At 50.9% G+C, this 23,814-nt stretch overlaps 1 protein-coding gene across 4 annotated transcripts in view; it reads left to right on the plus strand.

Moving 5' to 3' along the window:
- The window catches only part of TGFBRAP1 (transforming growth factor beta receptor associated protein 1), a 66,873-nt gene extending 43,176 nt beyond the window's left edge, over positions 1-23,697 (plus strand). For 3 of the 4 annotated variants that reach the window (XM_026515684.4, XM_044379015.3, XM_044379017.3), the window contains 8 exons: positions 4,543-4,625; positions 7,467-7,808; positions 9,972-10,029; positions 11,817-11,960; positions 14,149-14,292; positions 14,856-15,015; positions 17,963-18,396; positions 21,067-23,697. In XM_026515684.4, coding sequence (XP_026371469.1) covers positions 4,543-4,625; positions 7,467-7,808; positions 9,972-10,029; positions 11,817-11,960; positions 14,149-14,292; positions 14,856-15,015; positions 17,963-18,396; positions 21,067-21,243 — 1,542 coding nt within the window. In that variant the 3' untranslated portion in view covers positions 21,244-23,697. Of the gene's footprint in view, positions 1-4,542; positions 4,626-7,466; positions 7,809-9,971; positions 10,030-11,816; positions 11,961-14,148; positions 14,293-14,855; positions 15,016-15,883; positions 16,047-17,962; positions 18,397-21,066 lie in introns of those variants that run through there. The other variant, XM_044379021.3, reaches the window with a different exon arrangement.
- The last annotated feature ends 117 nt before the right edge of the window (positions 23,698-23,814 follow it).

Raw genomic sequence — 23,814 nt, forward strand, 5'->3', positions numbered from 1 at the left:
TAAGAATGTAAATTGCCTGCGGGAGGACGAATCGAGAATCTCTCTCCAAGTTACAGGGTACAGTTCTGCTCCTAGAGGGGTATTCTATGGGTCTAAGCACAAAAATGCAAAACAACCAATGGAGAAGACGCTTCACGATCAAATTGGTTGTTTAAAAAGAAATCCAAAGCCCCAGATGCTGCTGGTGGAGGAGCGGTTGAATGCGCTGTGGCCTAGCAGGCTGTCAGAACGCCGCACAGCCAGGAAGGAAAGCCAAGGACTTTGTGTGTCGAGGCAGAAGGATCTCTCAAAGACGCTGAGTTAAAAATGTAGAGAGTGCAGGCAGGGGTATAGTGCTACTAAAGTGGGGGCAAGAGTTGGCTTATAAATACATCACATATTTCTGCAGCCGCCCAAGAAATTCATAGCATCGATTACTTCTGGAGCACTGCTGGTGTGGGCCGCTGTGTGGGAGGGAGACTCTTCATTAAATCCCTCTGAATGTTTGGAAATTTGAGCTATATGAATGCATCACTTCCATTATAAATCTTAAAAAATACGGGAGAAAAAAATACATGCATGTGTGTAAAGAAAAAACAATCGAAGAGCAAGGGGGCTTTTGCCCTTAGAACATCATTTTTCTTCCTAAACAGCTATGTGTTCCTATCTCTTAGTGTAACCTTTGCAAGAGTTTGGACCTGTGCTTTGGGTAGGTTTCCTTATGCATGCTGAGTTTCCTAGGCCCTCTTCTCTGGCCCCTGCTCCCGCCGGCCTGCACCATCCCCACCTGTGGAACTGACCACTTTTCCTGTTTTGCACGCATATCTATCCCATGGCTGATTCCGGAGCAGGGCTTCTAGTTTGCATGTCATCAGACCCTGGCTCTGGGACAGGGATGGGTGCAGGGTGGAAACGTTCTGTTTTACACAGTTGCATTAACTGGGTTTCTTAACTGGAAGATTTCTCAGAGCTTTTAATATACTAATATAATATACTAATATCTATTGTGATCCCTAAGAGGCCATATATCATGTATTATATTTTTATTACTATTTTTCTGTGAATTCTCAGGAAGGGGTATATGTAAAATACATTATTTTATACATTATGGACTCATATTACATATGTAGATGTGTGTTTATGTGTGTGTGTGTGGCATGTGAATACTTTTATGTATATATTTTATATATTGACGTTTACAGTAAACACACACATGTATATACACACACACATCTGTTTCCAAACTTGATCAGGATGGATTGCCTTTTGAACAAGAAGAGGATGTCATGGCCCCTTCGGTGGGACTACTGTTTAAGATTTTATTTTTTTATTTGACAGAGAGAGGGGGAGAAAGCACAAATAAGCGGGAGCAGCAGGGAGAGAGGGAGAAGCAGAGCTTCTCTCCTGAGCAGGGAGCCTGATGTGGGACTCGATCCCCTGGGATCATGACCTGAGCCGAAGGCAGACACCCAACCAGCTGAGCCACCCAGGTGCCCCTAAGTAAGAAGAGTTTTAAAATAAGTTTTTAAAAAGCCTAAAAGCCACCACTGAAGTATGTATTGCAGGAAAAGGTATGAATACAGTTAAAACTCTAACATTCATACCAATTGTTTAGAGTTTGGTTGTGCTTATTTTACAGGAGTGATCTGTGTATACCGTATATCCCAAGCCTTCTTGGTCTTACAGGGCATTGTAACCTGACTCTTATGCGTAGTCTCATGTCAATAGCAGGGTGTCCTCTGGATTTGTAATGGTTTGTATCTGGTTTGTAATGACCACACATGGCGGTTCGACTGCAGCAGATCTGCAGTCATTCTTGGTAGGAAGGGGGTGTGCTCGTCGGCCCTGCTCTGCCGGAGATGAGTCCACGGAGGAAGCCAAAGTGCCGAGCCCTTGACGTGGGAGGGGGATCCAGGCCTGACCCTAGAAGTGGGCTTTTCTGCCCTTCAAAAAAGCCTCTTTCTAAATCAAATAGACTAGAATCTTCTGTTTCACAAAGTTTCTAGTTACCCGAAGCATGAAAGTCAGAAATCCCAATTCAGAAATAGAATAGTAGGAACAGAGGTTTTTCTTTGTTTGTTTCTGTTTTTGTTTTTTTTTAAAGATTGTATTTGTTTATTTGTCAGAGAGAGAGAAAGTGAGCAGTGAGCACAAGCAGGGGAAGCAGCAGGCAGAGGGAGAAGCAGGCTCCCCGCTGAGCCAGGAGCCTGATGTGGGACTCAATCCCAGGACCCCGGGATCATGACCCGAGCCGAAAGCACACGCTTAACCAACTGAGCCACCCAGGTGTCCCGGAACAGACACAGAGCAGATCTTGAGTGGCACTACATAGAGCTCTGTTTTGCTAATTTACGCTCTCGGCCTGGGACTTCTGATAGCTGCCTCATGCCAAGGGACAAATTAGTTGAAAAGACAGCTGACGATTCTGTTGCGTTAGCTCTGATGCTGGGGAGATCAACAGACTTTCTTATTCTCTCTCCTCACACGGCCATCCTTCCTGTCCTTCTGCAGGCTGACCAGCTCCAGGTTTGTAGCTCAGCATCACCTGAGCAGAGCTCTAGAGGAGCTGTCTGCCAGAGCGGGCAGTCTGGGAAGGAGACGGTCACTTTCAGAGCGCCAGGAATCGGCCGTGCTTGCTGAAGTTTCTCATCAGGTGTTCGTAGGTCTGAGTCAGTGACGTGTTGTGTATCATCTGTGATTTCGCATCTAGGTGCTTATATTCAGGATGACGGGATCTCTTTGCATGCTTCTAAGTCTGCCTGTAGCATTTGAGGAGTAGAATACAGAAAAGAACACCATAATCTTGGAGACTGGGAGGGTTCGCAAAAGTGGTTTTTATTTCCCTTTAGGAAGGGAAAGAGTAGATGGCGTTTGAATCCTGCGACCACAAGGAGTAAATTGTGATTCGGCTGATTTCTCATCGACAGGCCAGGGATCAAGAATTCTTCTACTGTAGCTGATGGGTCCTTTTTACCCTTTTTGCTAAGTGGGTGGTCTGCATCATCTCTGCTTCCAGAAATGGAGCTGGCATTCCCGTACCATAGAACCTTGACCCTCTCCCATCTGCTTATTGTTGGGGGGTATAAATAGGCCAGTTTTTAGGCCACAAATGGCTGCTGTCAGGAAAGAAAGGTAAAGGCAGGTGGTAAGATGAAAAAGCGACCTGCCTTTTCTGACTTCACTCAAGGAATTTCTATGTCGATAGGGAGGGAATGCTGTACTTTTGAGAACTCTTCAAAAGTAAGCGAAATGCCCTTTAAAAGCTGATGTGAGGGAACAGGATTGACAGCCTCTAGGTGCCGACTGTCTCCACTTCCCTCACTTCTTCAGTGGGGAGCAGTGTTAACTGCCTGCTGTGTACCTGGGCAACTCAGTGAGTGGAAAGAATTGGGCTTTAGAATCAGAAAGGTCTGCTTTTTAAATCCCAGCTCAACCACTTGCGACTTCACTAACTTTGGACTAAGATCTTAACTTCTCTGAGCAGACTGTCCCTACATCTGGGTTCACGAATACCGAGGAGATGGCTTTTCAGATCCAGAAGCCCTTCCTGAACGGCAGGTCTTATGCTGGGGTGTGGCGCTGTGAAGAGGAATGACATAGGCACTGTGCCTCCACTGTGGCTCATACGACAACACAGTGGTTGGAAGGTGGAGGAATTGAACTCTTCACAGGGTCTGAAACATGATTGGAGTCTTTGGTTGTGAGGGGGTGACAGCCTGACTGTGGGATGGCACCAGTATGAGCAGAGCAAAGAGACATGTCCTAGGGCTACTTCAAGCAAAGGCTGCTTGCAACTCCAGCACTGACGAGGTTGGACAGCGACAGGAAGAGGTGGAATTCAGACACCACAGGAGAGCTCTCCGCAGTGCGCTTTGCTCTTGCTGGACATTACAAGAAAAAAGTTCTGTGGTCAAGGAAATCTGGGCGATCCTGGATGAAACCAAGATCCCCCGGCACCTTGACGGCAGGAATTCTGACTGTGGAGTGTGACCGTGGGCCGTGCAGCTCCAGGAGAGGGAACTGCATTCCCCCAGCTTGGGCTAGGAAACCATGTGGATTTATCTATTTATGATTAAATGGCATTGGCCCTGTGCTCTGAGAGGTACTCAGAAGTGAAGTGTCAATTCCAGAGGAGTGGAAGCAGGGTGAGCAGCTTCTGGACCTCCAGAGACACTGGAGCTGTTGCTACCCATCTGAGCCACCAGAAGTAGAAGCCATCACTGCAGGCCTGCGAGTTAAGGAGGAGGAGGACAGAAGATACAAGAACATATTGGGAAAGAAAATGAGATTTATGGGGAAGATCCGTGGAGAAGGTGAGGGAAGAATAGTCAAATAGAGAGCAACTTTATTTCAGGAATGAGGAGTTGATTGACACACACATGCACATAAATGTATTTGTATTGAAAATAATTTCATATATGCCCCGTTTTTTCTTTACCTTGTAACTTCCAATTTCTATGGAATCATGAACATTTGGCTTGGGTTCTGATCAGAAAGTTTCTCCCCATTGTGTTGGTTTCATGGTGTCTCTCAGAGATGAATTAAACCTGTGTTTCCTTGCAGGTAATGTACAGAAGGATTCTGCAGCAGGCCGGGTTTATACAGTTTGCACAACTTCAGTTCCTGGAAGCTAAAGAGCTCTTCAGGTAATTTGAGGTGTTGGTAGCGAGCCTCCCCACGTGTCCCTCCATGGTCAAAGCCTTCATCTCGACCTTGATGCCGTGGTTAGATCGTGCTTCGGGGGAAGTAGGGAGGCTTGCTGACAATAGCACCGACCACCGGTGTTCACTCCTCCCACCCAGACTTTGTCTCTAACAGGGTGGAGGCTGATGGGGACGAGGCGCCCATAACGGTCCCATGAAGAGAGGAGAAGGGAATCCTAGAGTGAACTCGATCCCGCGGAGGATTCCTAGGAAAATGCTATTCTTGCTCACTTTTCTTCCTCTTCAGAATTCCTTCTAATTTTACAGGGAATTAGAAGTTTAGGAATAGAGCAGGTGCCCCTAGGAAGACTGGTGGGAACTGTGCTCCTTCCAGAGACTTCACAAGGAAACATTCATAAGGACAACTTAGGACCTAAGTTTTCAAACCGTCACTAGGACTGGGTCCTGCACAGTTTAGAGCCACATCAAGGATAAAGGGTATATAAAGGGTCCGAACAGATCCTTCATCTCCACATAGCAGCCAGAGCGGGGCACGGCTCTGTAGCACACAGTCTGCTGCCTGAGCCGTAGGCCATTGGACTCACCACAGCTCCCGCCTCCTGCTCCATCCCATGGCCAGAGGAGCAGGTTTCTGAGTCAAGGAGTCACTTAGTGAACAGCGATGCGCCATATACCTTACGCTGATGAAAGCTCTGTGTGCTATTCTCATCTGTTCCTGGCAGGATCAGTAACTGTGGGACTTACGTAGATTCCTTGACCCTGTGGGCCTAGCTCTTCTCTGTCCTACCCGTTCTATCCCCGTGTCAGAAACCTCCTCGTTTGGGTCCATCTTCTTCTCGTGGGTTAATTTGGGACAGTGGGTGAATGGTCGTAATCTGTTGCTAGAAGAGTTCACAGATTTTGTAACAGAATAAGTACAGGGCCTGTCAGTCATTGGTACAAGGTTCCTCCTATCTTTCCTTCTTCAGCCCCTTCGTAGTGTAAATTGCTCCGTTTTTGTCAATGATGTGACTGAGAGAATTGGTCCTTGACGCAGGCATGCCCAAGGCAAGCGTGATTCCACTTTCCCTTCCTGTGCCCATGGCAGACGTTGCTAATCACTTGGGATTTCTTTTTTTTTTCTCGTTGATGTGGGACTTGTCCTCGGATTCCTTCGCAGTTCAGTGCTAAAAGCCACAAGTGCCAACGAGGCATGGTCGGCCCCCGAGAGAGAACCTCTGTGTGACTCACGCTGTGGGCCCCTCCACTCTGTGTCTGTCACCCTAGGTGTGATACAGCCTGTCCTGGTGTCCAGTCAGGTCAGCACCCCTCCCAGGAAGCAGAGCTGGCCCAAGCCTCAGAGCCAGAGTGCCAGGGTGAGACTGCCGCCTGCTCTGAGGGTGTGCCCGTGCGAGTGTGGACTGTGGCCGTGTGCCCGTCGGGCAGCCGAACAGGTGCCACTCTGCAGTGGGGTTGGCGCACTCTGGGGACAGGTGCAGAGCACGGGCTTGGATCAGGATTTGGCCTATCTTAAATGATGAGAAGCTTCCCGAATTGAGAATCATACAGTCAGGACCTTTGGGGCTGTATAATTTGTTAAGGGATGCTCTCATGTGCATTACAATGCATCCGGCCTCTACCCACTCAGTGCCAATAGTACCCCCTCCCATGGTGACCGAAAATATCCCCAGACGTTGCTCAGTGTCCCCCAGGGAGCAAAACTGCTGCCACGGAGGGCCGTTGCTTTAGGCAGAAGGAACAAGGCGGCAAAGGCTGAGGCATGAAGCGTGTAAACTGGAGAGGTGATGGGTCGAGCTGAAGCGTCAGAGTGTAGGAGGGACGGTGGAAGCCGAAGCTGTAAGGGCTTTGGGAGCAGCTGGGAAGGACCCAGAACGCCATGCTCAGAGGTCTGGGGCTTATCATAGAGAGGTCCAGCACCATGAAAGGTGGGGAGGGGGCAGGAGTGGAAGGAAGGAGAACCAGAGGCCAGAAGCTGGGGAGGAGGAGAGACTGTCAGAGCCTGAAGGAAGGTGGATGCAGTGAACGCTGCAGGAAGTGTAGACCCCAGGCCTGACCTGGGGTTCCCATTCACGTCTGGGAGCCCTGCATTTGTTTGCAAAAGGGGGGCCCACAGGTGGGGCTGCTCTGGGGCCAGTGTTGAGGTCTGCAGCTCCGTGATGCCACCAGTTATCACTGTGGACGGGATGAACAGGCCGGAGGGCAATGAGGGGACGGGCCACCAGGGAAGCAGGGGTGGGATGTCACCACATGGGCTCCCTGGCCTTCCAGGGTTAGGACACTGTTTGAGTTGTGGCCTAACCTTATGCTGCAAGAGGCCCTTGAGAGTCACCACTCAAACAGCCTCACAAATGCTCCCGCGGCTCCCGTCGTAAGATCTTTGATGAGGAAATTGTAAGTCACATTCTAGCGAAGTCTCTTCTTTGTGGACCAGTGAGCAAACCTGTTTATAGTCTGGTGCCAGGAGAAATGTTGGCTTCAGAAGGACGGCTCGTCACCTTTGACCAGACAGTGCAGTGTTCCCTCCGCGTTCCTTTTGTGGCCTTGGTTTCCAGGGAGTCTGCTGCTCCCTTGGTGTTGGGGCCACGTCAGGTGTCTCGACACTGCGCGTCAGCCCTGGCAGTGTGTGTGGCTTTCTGCGTGGCCCCCCCTGTGCTTCCCCGGAATCACGTGGTGGCACCCAGTTCACTGAGCTCTGCCGCGCTCGCGCACACATCCAGCTCCCCGTGAGCGGGTGCGGACGTGCTCGCCCCCCGTGTTGTTTTGTGCGCCTATGTGTACTCTTTCTCTCTTTTTGCTTCATTTAGTTTGACACTGTAATTGCAGAAGCGGCCAGCTTGACGTCCGGGAGCTGATCTCTCTCTACCCCTTCCTGTTGCCCACCTCCTCCTCATTCACACGGTCCCACCCTCCTCTCCACGAGTACGCAGACCTGAACCAGCTGACCCAGGGGGACCAGGAGAAGATGGCCAAGTGTAAGCGCTTCCTCATGAGCTACCTGAACGAAGTCCGCAGCACAGAGGTCGCCAATGGCTACAAAGAGGACATCGACACGGCCTTGCTCAAGCTGTACGCAGAGGCCGACCACGACAGCCTCCTGGACCTCCTGGTCACCGAGAACTCCTGTCTCCTAACAGACAGCGCTGCCTGGCTGGAGAAGCACAACAAGTGAGTGTTCCCTTCCCACGTGCGGCCAGGGGCCCTGTGAGGGGACTGCAGCCGCTGCATGCGACAGCCCAGCACCCCTCGGCACGGTCTGCACACAGCTGGAGGGGTCTCGGAAGCATGCGCTCTCACAGCCCGTCATAGGCCCAGTTAGGAAATGAAGCGATTCTGTAGGAGTCACCCGTGGACGACACCACGTGTATGTGGGTAAAATTCGTAGCACGCGTTTGTCACTGATGACCAGATCGCACAGGTAGATAGACATCTGGGTAAATAGGTTAAAAGGGAGACTTGCTGATCTTGCTGACAAAGGCGTATGGCTTGAAACAGCCTTCATTATGAACGTGAGTTGGGATAGCCGCCCACTTGCCTTCCGCACAAGGGCCGTTAACCACAGTGACTGGGGAAGAGCTGGTAGCCTCTCCGTTCTGGGCAGGTACGTGGTGGGGGGAGGTGGGGGGGCAGTTCTTTAAAAGTGTTACATGGTCACTAGACTCCTTTAAGCCGTAAGATTCTTCATCTGTGATATTTGTTGCGTATCTGAAATAGTAAAAGGACTGATGAAGTCCCACGGGAACCATGGGGGTTACGGAGCCAGATCCTGTTCCCATGGAACAGGGGCTTGTGATTGGTCTCCATGTGGGTATCCGCTCTGCCCAGCACTTTCCCTCAGTTTCCCAGATATGCTATGGAAGGGAGTTACTTTGTTTAGGAACCAGGAAATACACCGAAGCCTCATGGTAGGGACGTGGAATGGTAGGGTCCAGAGAGTCACTGTAACTCCCCAGAAGGCTAAGGAAAGAGGAGGGCACCAGCGAATAGTCCGATACTTTAAGAGTTCACTCTCGGAGGGAGTTCTTCCCTTGCTCGCGTCATCAGCTGGGGACGGGGAGGACGGCGAGCAGGACACCCCTGTGGAACTGGGGAGTCTGGAACAGCCATGCCAGTGTTACCACTAACCCTTTCCACGCACAGGTGAGGAGATGGGATGGCCGGGCAGGCATTGCACTTGCTCAAGACCGTACAGTCCCTAAGTGACGGAACCGGAGTTGGAACTCAGGGCCTAGAGCCCTGGGTGCTCTCCCTGGACTCTCCCCGACCTTCTCTTCTCTGCGCTGGCTAGGCGCTGTGGGCCTGTGTTGCTGTCCGTGTTCAGACTCCTGGCCCTGTCTTTCAGTAACAGCTCAGACGACACACCTTCTGAATATTCTTCTAACACTCCGCGATGGGTTGACAGTGATCACCTGAAGAGATACAAAATTAGGGGCGCCTGGGTGGCACAGCGGTTAAGCGTCTGCCTTCGGCTCAGGGCGTGATCCCGGCGTTGTGGGATCGAGCCCCACATCAGGCTCGTCTGCTGTGAGCCTGCTTCTTCCTCTCCCACTCCCCCTGCTTGTGTTCCCTCTCTCGCTGGCTGTCTCTATCTCTGTTGAATAAATAAATAAAATCTTTAAAAAAAAAAACAAAAACAAAATTACATTAATATTTGAGGAAATTGTAATGGAATTCCAAATAGGATTTTCTGTAGTATAATTGTGATTTTTTTTTTTTTTTAAAGATTTTATTTATTTATGTGACAGAGAGACAGCCAGTGAGAGAGGGAACACAGCAGGCGAGTGAGAGAGGAAGAAGCAGGCTCCCAGCAGAGGAGCCCGATGTGGGACTCGATCCCGGAACGCCGGGATCACGCCCTGAGCCGAAGGCAGACGCTTTAACGACTGCGCTACCCAGGCGCCCCTATAATTGTGATTTTATATTTCAGCTTCTCCTAGACTTGAATATGATCCTTTTTGGAAATTGGTAGGACATACATTTTATTTATTTTTTTTGAAAGATTTTATTTATTTGAGAGAGAGAGAGCAAGTGAGAGAGAGAACACGAGCAGGGGGAGGGGCAGAAGGAGCCGGAGAAGCAGACTCCCCTCTGAGCAAGGAGCCTGATGCAGGGCTCGATCCCAGGACTCCAGGATCATGAACTGCCCTGAAGGCAGACACTTAACCGACTGAGCCACCGAGGTGCCCCAGTAGGGCATACGTTTTAATACCAGAAGTAAATAAGCAGAAATGAGGATCTCTTTGTCATTGGAAATTTGTTGTTGAACTCTGAGTTGAATCGAATACGGGGGTACCAGGGAGAGGGTGTACTTACCACCTTGTTTTCTTTAAGGTATTTTGCACTCGGACTGCTCTATCATTATAATAATCAAGACGCGGCTGCCGTCCAGGTGAGTTCAGAAGCATTTTAGCCTGACTTAAAAATCACTGTCATTTGACTCAGTATTATTTGGGGAAAAAAACTCACAAGTTGATAGAGACCATTTTGGCCTGACCTACAACGTTTTTACAGAATGAAAATAATACTGTTTTAGAAAGGGAATTCCTTGAGAAATGTCAGCCAAGGGTTTTCTTTTCTTTGTCTTTACATCTCTTTCAAGGACAGTGTCAAGATTGAGTTTTTGAAAATTTAAGAAAAAAACCAATTGATTTCTTACCGAGCCGTAAGGCATATGATGTCCCGGCCTTACTGGGAAATTAAGCCTGGGGATAACAGTTGGCTTGTAACTCCCACTGGTGGTGACAGTACCTGTTGTTGGCGAGCAAGCAGGGTACATCGTTCTCCCCACATCACCTGCGACAGAACGAAAGCCGATCGAGGCCGGTCCTTGCCCAGGGTCCCAGCCCTGCTCAATGCTAAGACGGGGATTTGAACCACTGCTCCAGATGGCCCTGGCAAAGATACTGCGCCGGAGATAAAATGCCCCTCGTCTCTGTCTCCTGTCTCGTCTCACCTCTCGCATCTTGTGAGGAGACATTCTCCCCTCCGTCACTGGTTACCGCTGGTATCCATGTTACAGTTTCCTCAGGGGCCTTTCTGTTTTGCTCTGTGAGTGGGCGAGAGGGTTAGCATGGTCACCGAGCGAAAGTCAGCCTTGTGACTTCAGCAAAGCCACACGTGCAGTAACATGATTGCAGGTGACCTTAAAAAAATGGGTTTCCATCAGCACGCCCAGGGGCTTAGAGTAGGTTTGGATGTCAAGGGCAACAGTTTTATACTGTAAACGCGCAACTCCGGGAAGTACGGCTTGATGTAAGTGTAACAGTAGCATCAGCAGAGCTGTAGAGAGGGGAGGGGTTTGCAAAATCGAAGTGGTATGAAAGAAATCTTTCTATATGGCAAAGTTCTGTAAAAAAACACCAAAAATGACGTATTTCTGTGTGTGATTAGCTTATTTGGTTTGAGGAATTCGATGTTAAACTGGTACCATAAGAAAGGTTCCCATGCTGATAGCAGAATCACGGAGCTGACACTGCCAGCCCTGTTTCTCGGGCTTCTTGAGGGTGGCATGGTCCTGAAGTGCGGCACGGTGGGCCCGCGGGCCAGGGACGGGGGATGCGGTGCGGGCTGTGGGGCAGCCTCCGTCTCCCCATGTGGTTTCTGAAAGGAAGCTTTGGTTACGCAGCAGGGAAGTTTCTGGATGAAATAGCAAGGGACTGTTATTATTAGCTGCTCTCATGAGCCCCCATGCGCCAGACAGAACACTAGGGGACAGAATGAGAAGTATTTTTGAAGGCCGCAGTGTCTAACTATCATAGTCCACGAGGGACTTCAAAGTTAAGGATTCCCGTGGTGGAGAAGGTGGAGACAGCCCTGGGACGGAGGCAGGTGCGTTTCTTCTTCTGTGTTGAGACGCTGTCAGTGGCCATTTATTTCACAAAGAAACATTTTTAATACATCTACCTCTTTCCGTATATTGTGTTTCCTATTTGTATTACTGCGCTGTCACAAGAAAGGAAAGAAAAAGAATCCGCGGCTTTATCTCCTTTTTTTTCTGGACCACATCTGCTACGTGGCTTTATTTCTCTGAAAACCTTAAAACTGACTTAAGCATTCAGAATTTGTCCTACCACTTTCAAGTATCAAAAGGCCAAATAAGTAAATGTATGCTCCTCCTTAGCTAATTCTAGAAGGTATGTGACCTTCCATTTCTTTTTCTTCTTTCCTCCTCTCCAGCTCTGGGTGAACATCGTGAATGGGGACATTCATGACTCCACTCGCTCGGACCTGTACGAATATGTCGTCGACTTCCTTACCTACAGCTTAGACCAGGAACTCGTGTGGAAGTATGCCGATTGGGTCCTGCAGAAAAGTGAAGAGGTTTGTGCGTCATAAATGCCCTTTTTGTGGGGGTGGTGGCATGTGGCAAAAACGGAAAGCTTGATTTCCGGTGAGAAACAAGCCACTAGCCTGCAGCCTCACCCGCCTGTAGTTTGCTCCCTTCTAATACCTCTCCTTGAGCCACCGGAGTGCCAGCTCTTAGGAAAGTTCGGCATCTCAGTCCTTCTGAGATGTACTGTTCTGCATGTCTGTCTGGAGCAGGCCACTTCTATAGAAAGGCAGGAAGCATAGCCAGGTCACATTCTTAGCGTCTTCTGTGTGCGTGCCCCTGTGAATCCCCACGCCCGGCCAAGGGTGGCACTTCTGTTTTTGGTGACTGTCGCCTTGCAGGGCATGGGGCCCCCGCCCCATGTGGTGGCCCCGCCCCATGTGGGGGCCCCGCCCCATGTGGTGGCCCCACCCTTGTCCTGTCTCTGCTCCTGGCGTGGAAGTTGTGGGTCTGGAGGAAGGAGGGAGCCCTGTGCAGGACTTGCCGTCCTGGAGATTGAGAAGGGACAGCAGGGAGAAAGTGCCCTGAGGAAGCGCTCGGTGGCTGCTGGCTGTGGGGGGTGTGGGGGTGTGTGTGTGTGTGTGCAGCAAACTCAGGACTCCTCAGTGAAGCCCCAAGATGATGGGAAAGAGATAATAACAGCATTTCGGTTCTCACCATTGAAAACATACACCTTTCCTTGGCTCCCCTTGGAGACACAGACTTAGCTTTGTGACGCAGGACCTTCATCATAAACGTCGAGTTTTCCGTATGTCGCATCTGCCATTCTACAATGTCTGCTGGCGTATGTTCTCCATGGTGCTGTCTGACCCGGAAGGTCCAAGCCCATGTGCTTCCTGGACTTTTTACTCCATCTTTACTTTGCTCTGTGCACACGCACATATGACATACAGACCCAAAGCTGTCGAAAGCTCTGGGCTCTTCCCAGTGCTGATAGATGGTATCAGCGGACTATTCCCAGAGTTCTGTGTGTCTAAGGTTGTGCTGGGCACTCAACATATGTCTCTCTTTTAAATGCCACAACAGTGTCACGAGGTAGAGATTACAGGTGAGGAAGCCAAAGCTCAGCTTTGGAAACTTCCCCAGGGTCGTATAGTTGGTACAGCACAGACACAGATCCAGGCTTATAGAACTCAGAATTTACACTCGGGAGAGCTGTGCGGTGTGGGGGTGGGTGTGTGTGTGAGTGACAGAGTGAGCACACATCAGTGCCCGGGGAGGAACGGCATGCGTTTACTTTCCTACTTGACCCATCAGCGTTCCCTTGGAAGATGGAATTGCCACCATTCTCCAGGCACAGGAAGGCAGTGTGGGCACTTGCTCCGGGACTGGCCTGGGATCTGCATGGATGAGGCACGTAGTGGGTGTCAGTGGGCTGAGCGCTGAGTTCACAGGATGCTCAGGACTGTACATATTCTGTCACTTACGGTTCAGCAAGGGACCATCCTTGTTCTCAGATGACCTTCATAGTACAAAGGGTAGAGCTTCTTGGGTTGTCCAAACCTGCTACCAATAAATGTTTCTTTCTTTCATTTCTGACCCTTCGAGAAGAAATTCCGGCTAGGGGTATGAAGAGGTTTCAGAGTTTAGGTCTCCCTTCCTGTCTTTGTGTCATGCTCTGGCCTTTGTCAGTGTCCCACCTTGCACTGTTTTCCTGTATCCCATGTTTTTGTTTTTTTGCGGTTTATTTGAGAGGTGGGGGAGGGGCAGAGGGAGAGAATCTCAAGCAGGCTCCCCGCTGAGCATGGAGCCCAACACAGGGCTCAATCTCACAGCCCTGAGATCATGACCTGAGCGGAAATCAAGAGTTGGACACCTAACCGACTGAGCCACCCAGGCGCCTCCTATATCCCCATGGTTTTTCTGTTTTTTTTTTAAGATTTTATTTATTTATTTGACAGAGTGAGAGACAGCCAGCGAGAGAGGGAACACAAGCAGGGGGAGTGGGAGAGGAAGAAGCAGGCTCCCAGCGGAGGAACCTGATGTGGGGCTCGATCCCAGAACGCTGGGATCACGCCCTGAGCCGAAGGCAGACGCTTAACGACTGAGGCACCCAGGCGCCCCATATATCCCCATGTTTTTGACAATTTTACCCAAACATAAATGGGCAGTGCTCGGAATAAAGATAAGGTGGTGTCTTTGAAAAAAGTACTAGCTAAATTGCTATTCTTCTTTCAGGTCGGAGTTCAGGTTTTCACCAAGAGACCTTTGGATGAACAGCAGAGCAGTTTCAGTCCAGACAGTGTAATCACTTGCCTTAAGAAATACCCTAAAGCCCTTGTCAAGTACCTGGAACATCTCGTCACAGACAGGAGACTGCAGGTGAGTGCGTCGGACCTTAGACTAACGTGAGGGCTGCCACGTCACAGTCGTGACTTCAGAGATAGAATTGGACCAGAAAGCCTGTTGGCAGATGGTGCTAACGTAATATTTTAAATGGAGATGTTTTAATGTAGTGTTTTAAATGCCCTGCTCCCTGGAGACTTAGCCCGAACGTGTGGATGGTCTGGAGTACTGGAGGGTTCTGAAGGAGATCGCAGGGACACGCAGCCTTGTCTTTACCCTCCTCTGTTAACTGTCCTTAAGGGAAACGAGAGAAGCTGCACCTTTCTGGAAAATACCTATACCCTGGGGCCCTCACTTCTCAAATGAGAAGCGACCCTTTTATATTTTTTCTCGTGGATTTGAAGTCTACCTTCTGTGTAATGTGGTTTCTGAGATGTTTTCGATCCAGGGAGCGTGTTCTGTTAACTGCCCCCGAGACCCGGCCCCGGCTCGCCTCGCTGGCAGCCCAGCCCGGCTCTCGGGAGCACCCGCGGGCTAGGGGAGCTCCGGCCTCCCGCCTGCAAACGCCGTCTGTCTGCTTGGATCCCCGTGTCCTGCAGAAGGAGGAGTACCACACGCAGCTGGCCCTCCTCTACCTGGACGAGGTGCTGCGGCAGAGGTCCGGCGCCGACAGCGAGGCTGCAGAAGCCACAGAGGCACAGCTGAAGCTCCGGCGCCTGCTCCAGAAGTCTGATTTGTACCGAGTCCACCTGCTGATAGGTGAGGGGCAGCTCACTGTCTCCCCTTGATCCGCTTCCCCCCGCAGGGAGGGGGAGGGGCCGGTGAAGGCTCTGGCATAACTCCTTGTCTGGAGTCCCAGGGGTGGGGGGACGGATTCCTTGAGCCTCTTTTGGCACAAAGTCAGTCTGCCTAAAGGGTGGGGCGAAGCTTCTCGGGCCTCCACCCTCTAGAAATGGACATGGGCCCTTTAGCCGAGGACACGAAGCTGCCCGGGCGGTTTGGAAGTCTGGGTATCTGTTGAGCATACCTTCATTTAAACTGCCTTATTTGGCTTTGGTGTGCTCGAATCCCAGGTCCTTCTGATGCCACCAGGGTCTGGGCGAGCCTGTGCCAGCTGGCACTGTGCCCAGCAGCCCACTCAGACTGCTGAGGCTCCGAGCCCTGAGCCCTGAGCCATAGGAAGGCGGGCAGGTATCTTGGACGGGAGCCTAGTTTTCATTTCCTTGGGGTGCAGAGTCCATGGTTTTTGTGTTGTGTAAAGCACCACAAAGCAGCACAGTGCTTACACCTGGTAGAATTAGCTAGCTTCTTGATGTATTTGACATCGTAGAATTTTCAGATTTGTCCTTGCTGGGATTAATAATGTCTTTCTCTTTAACAGCATTGACATTGTTTTTTGACCATTAACTACAGTCCGTTCTCATTATTCGCCATCATTATGTTCTATAAAGCCTCCCCACGGACACTGAACCCTGAATCCTGAGCCATTGCTCCCAGGGAAATACAGGGTCAGGTTCCTGCAAACCGCTGATCACAACATTTTCATCAACCGATCAGTACATAACCTTGTTTTATGAGTGCTTCTATTTAAAGACACCTTACTTACTAGGCATTGTTGATCTGTTAGCACTGAACTCCGAGCCAGCAGAACTCCAGCTCAGGCTGAACGAAGCTCAGCTGACACATGTTTTCTCCGTACGGCACGTCACGGCCGCCTGTGCTTGGAAACACTAGGCCGCACCTCTGCACTGTGCTTGGGGCCCTTTTAAGTGGCAGTGTCACCAACAAAATGCACAAAAATGGAAAACTTGTGGCACTAAGTAAGCCACAGAGAGGACTGTTTGCAGAATGAGGGCTGCCACGAGAAGGCAGCACATCGATCACCTTCCAGGACCTTGGCTGGGAACCAACGTGCACGGCAGGTGGCTTAAAGTTTGTGCCACCCTGCACATGTCCGCAAATAATCATAAAAGCACCGTGACTTCTGATTTTGGGGTTACACAGGAATTTGGGCAAGCAGGCAAATTGATGAATATAGAATGTGTGAATAATGAGGACTGGCTGTCTATGCCCGGCCCAGGTCAGTATGCTTAGCGTGCATTACGACACTTTCCACACGACCCTGTGAAAGAAGTCCTATTTTTAAGAATCATTTTTATTATTATATTCTGGCCCATGTTTGCACCAAGGCTAACGTCCAGCCATGATGCTCACCAGCTCCCTGGTCACTCACAGTCGCTCTCTCTGCTTATTGGTTGGGGCCCAGGCTCTACTGGCTGTTAAATATTTTCAGTATCAACCACGACTTAGCCATACTTTACGCTTTTCAGATCCCTTACCGTGGCTCTCGCGCTAGTCATGGTTTGTTGATTAGGCTCTCGCCCAGCTAATGCGTAGAGTACCAGACACCGCAGCGAGGGTAGAGAGGTAGACGTGATTCGGTTCTTGTCCTCAGCGTGACAGGACCTCGGGACAGGGGCTGACCAGAGCTCCATGCGGGGTGGAGGGGAGGGAGCAGGGAGAAGGTGTCTGAGCCGTCTCCAGGGTAAGTCTGGGCTTGCGGGTCAGACCAGATCGGGAGCTTGCAGGAAATGGGGTGTCTGCCAAGGCACTGTGGAAGACCACTGGAAACTCAGGGACGAGTTCTCTCCCGTCGTTAGGTGACTTGGGGGAGGTCAGCGGGCACATGGCGATAGCAGTTCTTGTGCAGCCTGAGAATCTCACGCAAACGGGATGATCAGTGTCAAGAGTGTAGGTCACTACAATGACCTTGTCTTAACTGTCTTTGCACCTCGCCGTGCCTTAAGCCCGGTAGCTACTTAGTGGTTACTTGGTGGCCGTTCCTCATAAGGATGACAGGCGTGCACGCTGCAGCCTCTGTGTTTGCTGCCCTGGCTGCCACACGTGGCAGAACCAGCCCTTGGCTGCAGGCATCTGCTGCGTTCTTCAGGCCCGAGTGTGGTCCGGCTCCAAAGGAATGCCTGTAATCTGAGGGTTAATGTTGGCCCCTGAGATAGGACTTGTCTTCTGAATAGCTTTCACGGTAGGAAAAGATCCTAGGTTATCTTCCTGTGTTATAGAGGGAGTGGGAGGCAAAGGGCCTCTACCAGGAAGACACAGCCCACTAAGGGCAGGGCCTCGGTCAGAACTTTCTGTGGTGGTGTCGTTTTCCTTACAGCCTGAAAACTTAGACTGCAGGAGAAACAAAAGAAGAGCTATAGAGTAATGCCAACAGGGATTTTTAACGATATGAACCCACACTCCTTCACATGAAATATAGCTTAAATTGGAATAAAGGGGTTCACTGCCCTTTTTTGCCAGGGAGGGTTAACGTCTGAATTTAAATCAATGAAGTGCCTTTCTGCTGTAGTTGAAAGATCCCGTACTGGGAAAACAGGAACAATGCTGGATTAATTGGAAGCCTGCAGCCCAGCCACTCATGTTTCACCAGGGCCTACTGAGATGACGGGTCATTTGTTTTATTCAGTCGCTCAGCATTATTAAAAATGTGTATTCTGCAATTAGGCTCTGTAAGTAGGGACAGGCTTCCCTTTTGGGAACACCCAGCTCTGCAGCACGGAGGCACAGGCAAGCCTTGCGCGGACCGTCTAGATAGCCGGGTGTGCCTGCCCTTTCTTAAGTGGAGAGCACTGGGCGGGCCGGGGTGAGCTGGGGCTGGCTCTAACCGCTGGCTGCTGCTGCACAGATAGAATCCGGGGCGCGGGGCTCCCCATGGAGAGCGCCATCCTGCACGGGAAGCTGGAGGAGCATGAGGAGGCCCTACGCATCCTGGTGCACGAGCTGCGGGACTTCCCGGCGGCCGAGGACTACTGCCTGTGGCGCTCTGAGGGCAGGGACCCGCCGTACCGGCAGCGGCTCTTCCACACGCTGCTGGCCATGTACCTCCAGCCCGGCCCCGCCGCGCCCGAGCTGACCGTGGCCGCCACGGACCTCCTGAACCACCACGCAGCCGACTTCGACGCCGCCCAGGTCCTGCCGCTGCTGCCGGGCAGCTGGTCGGTGCAGCTCCTGCGCCCGTTCCTGACCGGGGCCGTCAGGAGCAGTGTGCACGCCCGCAGGACCACTCAGGTGGCTCTGGGCCTGGCCAAGTCAGAAAACCTGATCTACAAGTACGACAAGGTGAGAGCCGGGCCCTCCGGCCAAGCCGGCATCTTGACCCCTGGGGGGCCGTTTTATTTCAGGTAGTTACCTCGGGAAAATTATTCTCTGTCAGTGTTTTTCCTCTGCACCTTCAACACTTCAAATATCTGATTCCGCTCACGTAGAAACTGAGGTACGAGGCAGCAGAGGCGGGAGCTGGGCTGGCAGGTGCCATTCTTCTGCCCTGTTAGACGGCGATGCTTGGGAGAGGCTGGCGCAGCCCGAGCACGTATCCCGTTCCGGGCAGCAACCTGCGCAGGGCAGCACGCGGTCAGTTCACCATCTCAGATGTCTCACGCACTGTCTACGGCTATGCTTTCCATGTCACAGAAGGGGACACTGAGGCCCGGGGAAGTCACACAGCACATGGAGTCCAGACGTGGATTCCAGGCCAGCTCAGAAGCCCACATTCTTGGTCCCCGGCTAGTGAGCTGGGGCTGTGAGAACCAGTGCCACAGCCGGCGTGGCTCTTCGTGGGGTGCAGACAGCCGCCTTTCACGGTGTCCTCACATGGCAGAGAGAGGGCAAGCGCTGGTCTCTCCTCCCCTTTTTTACATTAGTCCCAGGTGTACAACACCATGATTTGGTATTTGTGTGTGTGGTGCTGTGATTGTCACAGTATGTTGGTTGACCTCTGTCACCGCACGAAGTTACAGGCCTTTTTCTTGTGATGAGAACTTTCGAGATCTCCTCCCTTAGCAACTTTAAAATATACAATACGGCAGTATTAACTGTAGACAGCATGCTCCACGGCACATCCCAGGACTTACTTATTTTATAACCGGAAGTTGGTACCTTTCGAACCCCTTCACCCACGCCCCCGGCCTCTGGAAACCCCCAGTCTGTTCTATGAGTTGAGCTTTTTTTAGAGTCTACATATTAGTCAGATCACACAGTATTTGTCTTTCTCTGTCTGAGTTATTTTACTTTGCATGACACCTTCTAGGTGCATTCATGTTGTCACCACGGCAAGATTCCCCTCCTTTTTTATGGCTGAATAGTATTCCATTGTAGAAATATACTGCATTTTCCTTATCCATCGAGGGACACCTAAGCTGTTTTCATGTCTTGGCTGTTGTGAATAATGCTGCAGTGAACATGGGGGTTAGTGTTTCTGGTTAGTGTTTTAGTTTCCTTCAGATAAATACCCAGAAGTGCGACTGCCTGATCACATGATAATTCTGTTGGTGCTTTTTTGAGGAAACTCCATCCTGTTCTATACCGTGGCTGCACCAGTTTGCATTCCCACCAGCAGTGCATGAAGGTTCCTTTTCTCCACATCCTGGCCCCTTCTCTTCCTCTCCTTGTAATGGCCCCAATCCCATCCTGGGGGCCCCACCCTCTTGGCCTCAGTCACCTCCCAAAGGCCCCAAATACCATCCCATTGAAAATCAGAGCTTCAACATAGGAATTTGGGAGGTAGTGGGGGATATAAACATTCAGTCCGTGACAGTCCCCAGTGTATATCCCCTTCTGGAGACTTCTCTCTTGTGAGGCCCACACTCCCGTGCAGCCAGCCCAGGGATCTTTCCAGAGCGGGAACCTGATGTGGTCCTCCCACGTGGAAGCCTTCATGACTCCCCAGGGGAGGAATGAAAGCCTGGAAGGTCCCGTCTCCCCTCCATTGACCCAGCCCTCCTCCATCTCTCCCTGCTTCCCAGGACATGTGGAACCTCCCTGATGTGACATGTTGTTTCATACTTACTGCCTTTGTACCTGCGGTTCCTTCTGAGATATTCTTAACCTTTCCCTTTGGGCCTGGTAGCTGCCGACTTAAAACCCAGCCTTGGTATTTTTTCCTTTGTGAAAACTTCATATCCCTTCAAGCAAGTAAATCCCCTCCTTTGCCCACCCACACATCCCGTGCACACATCCGTCATCGTCTCTCTTCATTATTAGACTCTGGGTTCTCTGAGGGCGGGGAACTTCACCTGTTTATCTCAGTATCCCTAGAGCCAAGCGCGGCGTCTCAAAGGTGTTGAGGACTGATGAAAACTGGGGAGTACAGGGTGACTTCACTAAGTTGTTTGATCCTGCCGGTGGGCTGGCTTGTCTGGGCTGACACCAGTGGACCGTGCAAAAGGCTTCTCATCTTGCAGAACTATAGTCCTGTTTGTCAGACAGGGTCTGAGGGGGGTACAGCCTGGTTTTGTTAGTGACCTTTAAACAAGTGAAATTATGTTTCTGAGGACCAGGCAGGACTGTGCCACTAATCAACCATATGGCTTTGACATAGTCCTTCATTTGTGCCTTACATTTCTTGTTTGCAAGTGAGAGGACCCGGGAATTGGATCACCTATACGGCCTTACTCGGCTCTGACGTGATAGGCCTTGGTCAGACGCAGAACTCAGAGAACATTCGAGAGAGGGTCTGGGTAGAAATGCCTTGGCCAAGTAAGCAGCAAGTACTTTTTGTGAAATAAGAAAGCAGTTTTATAGCTTTTTTTTTTTTTTTTTTTTTTTTACTTCTCCAGTTAGTCGGGATGTTTTTGTTTATTTTCGCCTCCAAGATTGTGTTTCGAGAGGTCGATGTGAAAGCAGTCCTCATGAGTAATAATAATCCATGGGGTAATGTGTGTCCGCTCCGGTGTAACTCTAGATGACAGGGTCCTCAGTGTTTCTTTTTTTCTTCTTTTTTTTTTTTTGCAGATGAAGTTGAAAGGAAGCTCAGTTCAGCTCTCGGACAAAAAGGTCTGCCAGATGTGCCAGAATCCCTTTTGTGAGCCTGTGTTTGTTAGATATCCAAATGGTGGGCTCGTCCACACCCATTGTGCCGCCAGCAGACACACGAACCCCAGCTCCCCTGGCCCCGGTGCTCGGACTTGAAGAGGCCCACCCGAGGGCGCGAGGAGGACCCTGAGTTCTTTACCAAGCCTGCTGGGTGCAGAGAGCGGAAAGCCGCTGCACTAGTGTCAGCCAAGACCAAGGAGTGACATCTGGGCGCTGGGGAGACTTCAGTCAATGTGAAACAGGGGCTCTTCGCTGCTGACCACTCCACACTGAATGTATGTGGAAAATCCCGGAAACAGAGACACGTCAGGGTTCGCCCGTCCCGGGACATAGTAATCCAAAACAAATGTCTACTTCGTGAGAAAAATGAGCCGTCCCCATGCCGTCCAGACAAGCTGGACCCCCTACCCCCACCCCGGCACCCCGGTCTTCAGACATGCATTTGCACTGGAAACATTCGCTTCAGGGTGGCACAGAGGTGGACCTACACTGGGCGGGGTGGGGAGCACGGCCTTGGGGGGTTGGGGGTCTGTTTCCGGGATTACCTCGTGGGCTCTGCCTTTGCCCTTAGAAACGGCTGACCTGGGGGTTCCTTTTAGTTCCTGCCTGCTTCCCATCTGGCTCTCAACCCCTAAAGGATTCTGCCTGTTTACCCGAGCGCCCCCTCTCGGGGAAGTCCGTATGCTTCTGGCTGCCCCGCAAGCGAGGACCCGCTGGAAAGTGCTAAAGCCCCAGGTGAGAAGCTGCTCGGCCCACGTGCAAGAGGACAGGGGACAGGAGGCCTGCGGCAGGTGAGGGCCCAGGTGTCACCGGTCAGTTCCCGTCCTGTCACACCACCTGCTGATGTGAAACTCCACAACTGACACGTTTGACTAAAAATTGTTATTTGAAGTTCTGTCATCTCTGCAGTTTTTCTCTTCTTTAGAAATTCATCTGTCATATCCATTAGGGACATTTTTTTCCTGTTAAAATGTACCTCCAGCTGACCACTCGGGAAACGAAAAGGGAAACGTTATGAGCACAAGCCACGCAGAATATCACGAGAGGCCGGTTTTAACCTCACACCCGTAGCAGGGCAGGCAGTGGGTGACAGCTGCCCTTGCCTGTGACCGAGACGTCATCTCTCCTGCCGGGTACTTCCGCGCGCCCTGATGAGGAAGTCCAGTCAGGCTGCCTTACCTCCCAGCACTTTACATGCCTGCTCTGAGGTTTCCTGAACACACGGGAGGAGTTCCTCTTGTTCACCACAGACTGGGGATTCGTTAGGTTTCTGCCAAACAGCGCGGAGAAGCCAAAGCTGTCCTTACTTCACTGCCCTCTTTTGGATTTTTTCATTGGGATGAATGATTCTATTAGGAACTCGCACTAGACACCGTAGCCCTGCCGTGACGTGGGGAAAGCAAGCATTAGCGTGTACGTGTCGCAGGAGCGGACCCTGGAACGCAGCCTCTCTCCGTCAGCCCGAGCCTTACAGAGCGGGGGCTGAAGAACTCGTGGTCCCGTCTCGAAACAATGTTCTCCTGTACTAATAATGGTCAGTCTTCTTCTGTGATGCTGAGTGGCCCAAGAAAGCAAAGGCACCCCTGCGTTCTTCCCTAGCCGTGTCTCCATCTAAAGAATCAATAATGAAGAAATTCTCCTTGTAACTCAACCGCATACTATGTCAATGGGGACGAAGTCGAAGCCCGGTCGCGAGTCAGACCCCGTGGAGGACTGCTACGGAACGGTTATGCTACCACGCACGTTACCGTTACAACTCGCACGATCGTGTTTCTTCCTCAGAGAACAAGTCCCCAGCGCGTGCAGTGTCGCACTGCTGAAAGCACTGTTGCACTGGACACAAAATGGGTACGATCTGGAGAGCGCCTTGTGATTGCTCATTCCCAGCTTGGGGACACTAGTCTCCGCTCTCTCTGAACACTGGTCAATTTTTTGAAAACGTTTGTCATCCTTTAGAATGACAGGGATTAAAGTCGAGTCGTCTCCTGTGTTCAGAACTGTACCTTGCTCTCCTCTTTCTCTGACTCCCACGGGCCCTTTTCACAAATCAGAATTTTAAAATAAATACATGGTTCTTTCTAAAGGCCTGCTGTTTCGTGACTGTGGCGTTGAGTAGAACAATTAGAACATTGCTCGGTCCTTTCCGTCCCTCATTAGGTTCTGTGTAACCATTCTAGCTAAAACAGCATGAACTGAACCCAGTTGGCATTCATCTTCTGTGGGCAATACTGTTGAATTTTAGGAACTGCCGTTCCCTGTCAGGTATTAACATGTGAGTGTCCTGGATGGCGTGGAGCACTGAGCCTGAGCTCCTGCCCACGAGCTCGGTAAATGTGCTTGCTGAGGTCAGGAGTCCAGAGCGGCTTGGGTGGCCACGGGGTCGCACCATCAAACTGAGGCCTGTCACACAACGAGGGTAGCCCTCGCTTTTTGCTTGCTCCCCTATGGAAACCTTTGTCCTTGCAACTTTATCCTTCACCCCTGGTCGGGTCCCAAATACACAAGATGTACAAATGTAAACTTGATTTTATTAAAATTCTTTTAATTCTTTGTTCTTTCTGTAATTTCTTTTATATAAAAATCATCTTGGCAAAGTGATGGCTTCCACCTGCACAGTACCCAGACGGAGGAGTTCTGGAACTTACTTACCCGGACCTCATGGCTCCT

This window comes from Ursus arctos, unplaced genomic scaffold (genome assembly GCF_023065955.2).
Source record: "Ursus arctos isolate Adak ecotype North America unplaced genomic scaffold, UrsArc2.0 scaffold_8, whole genome shotgun sequence".
In the NCBI taxonomy this organism is placed as follows: domain Eukaryota; kingdom Metazoa; phylum Chordata; class Mammalia; order Carnivora; family Ursidae; genus Ursus; species Ursus arctos.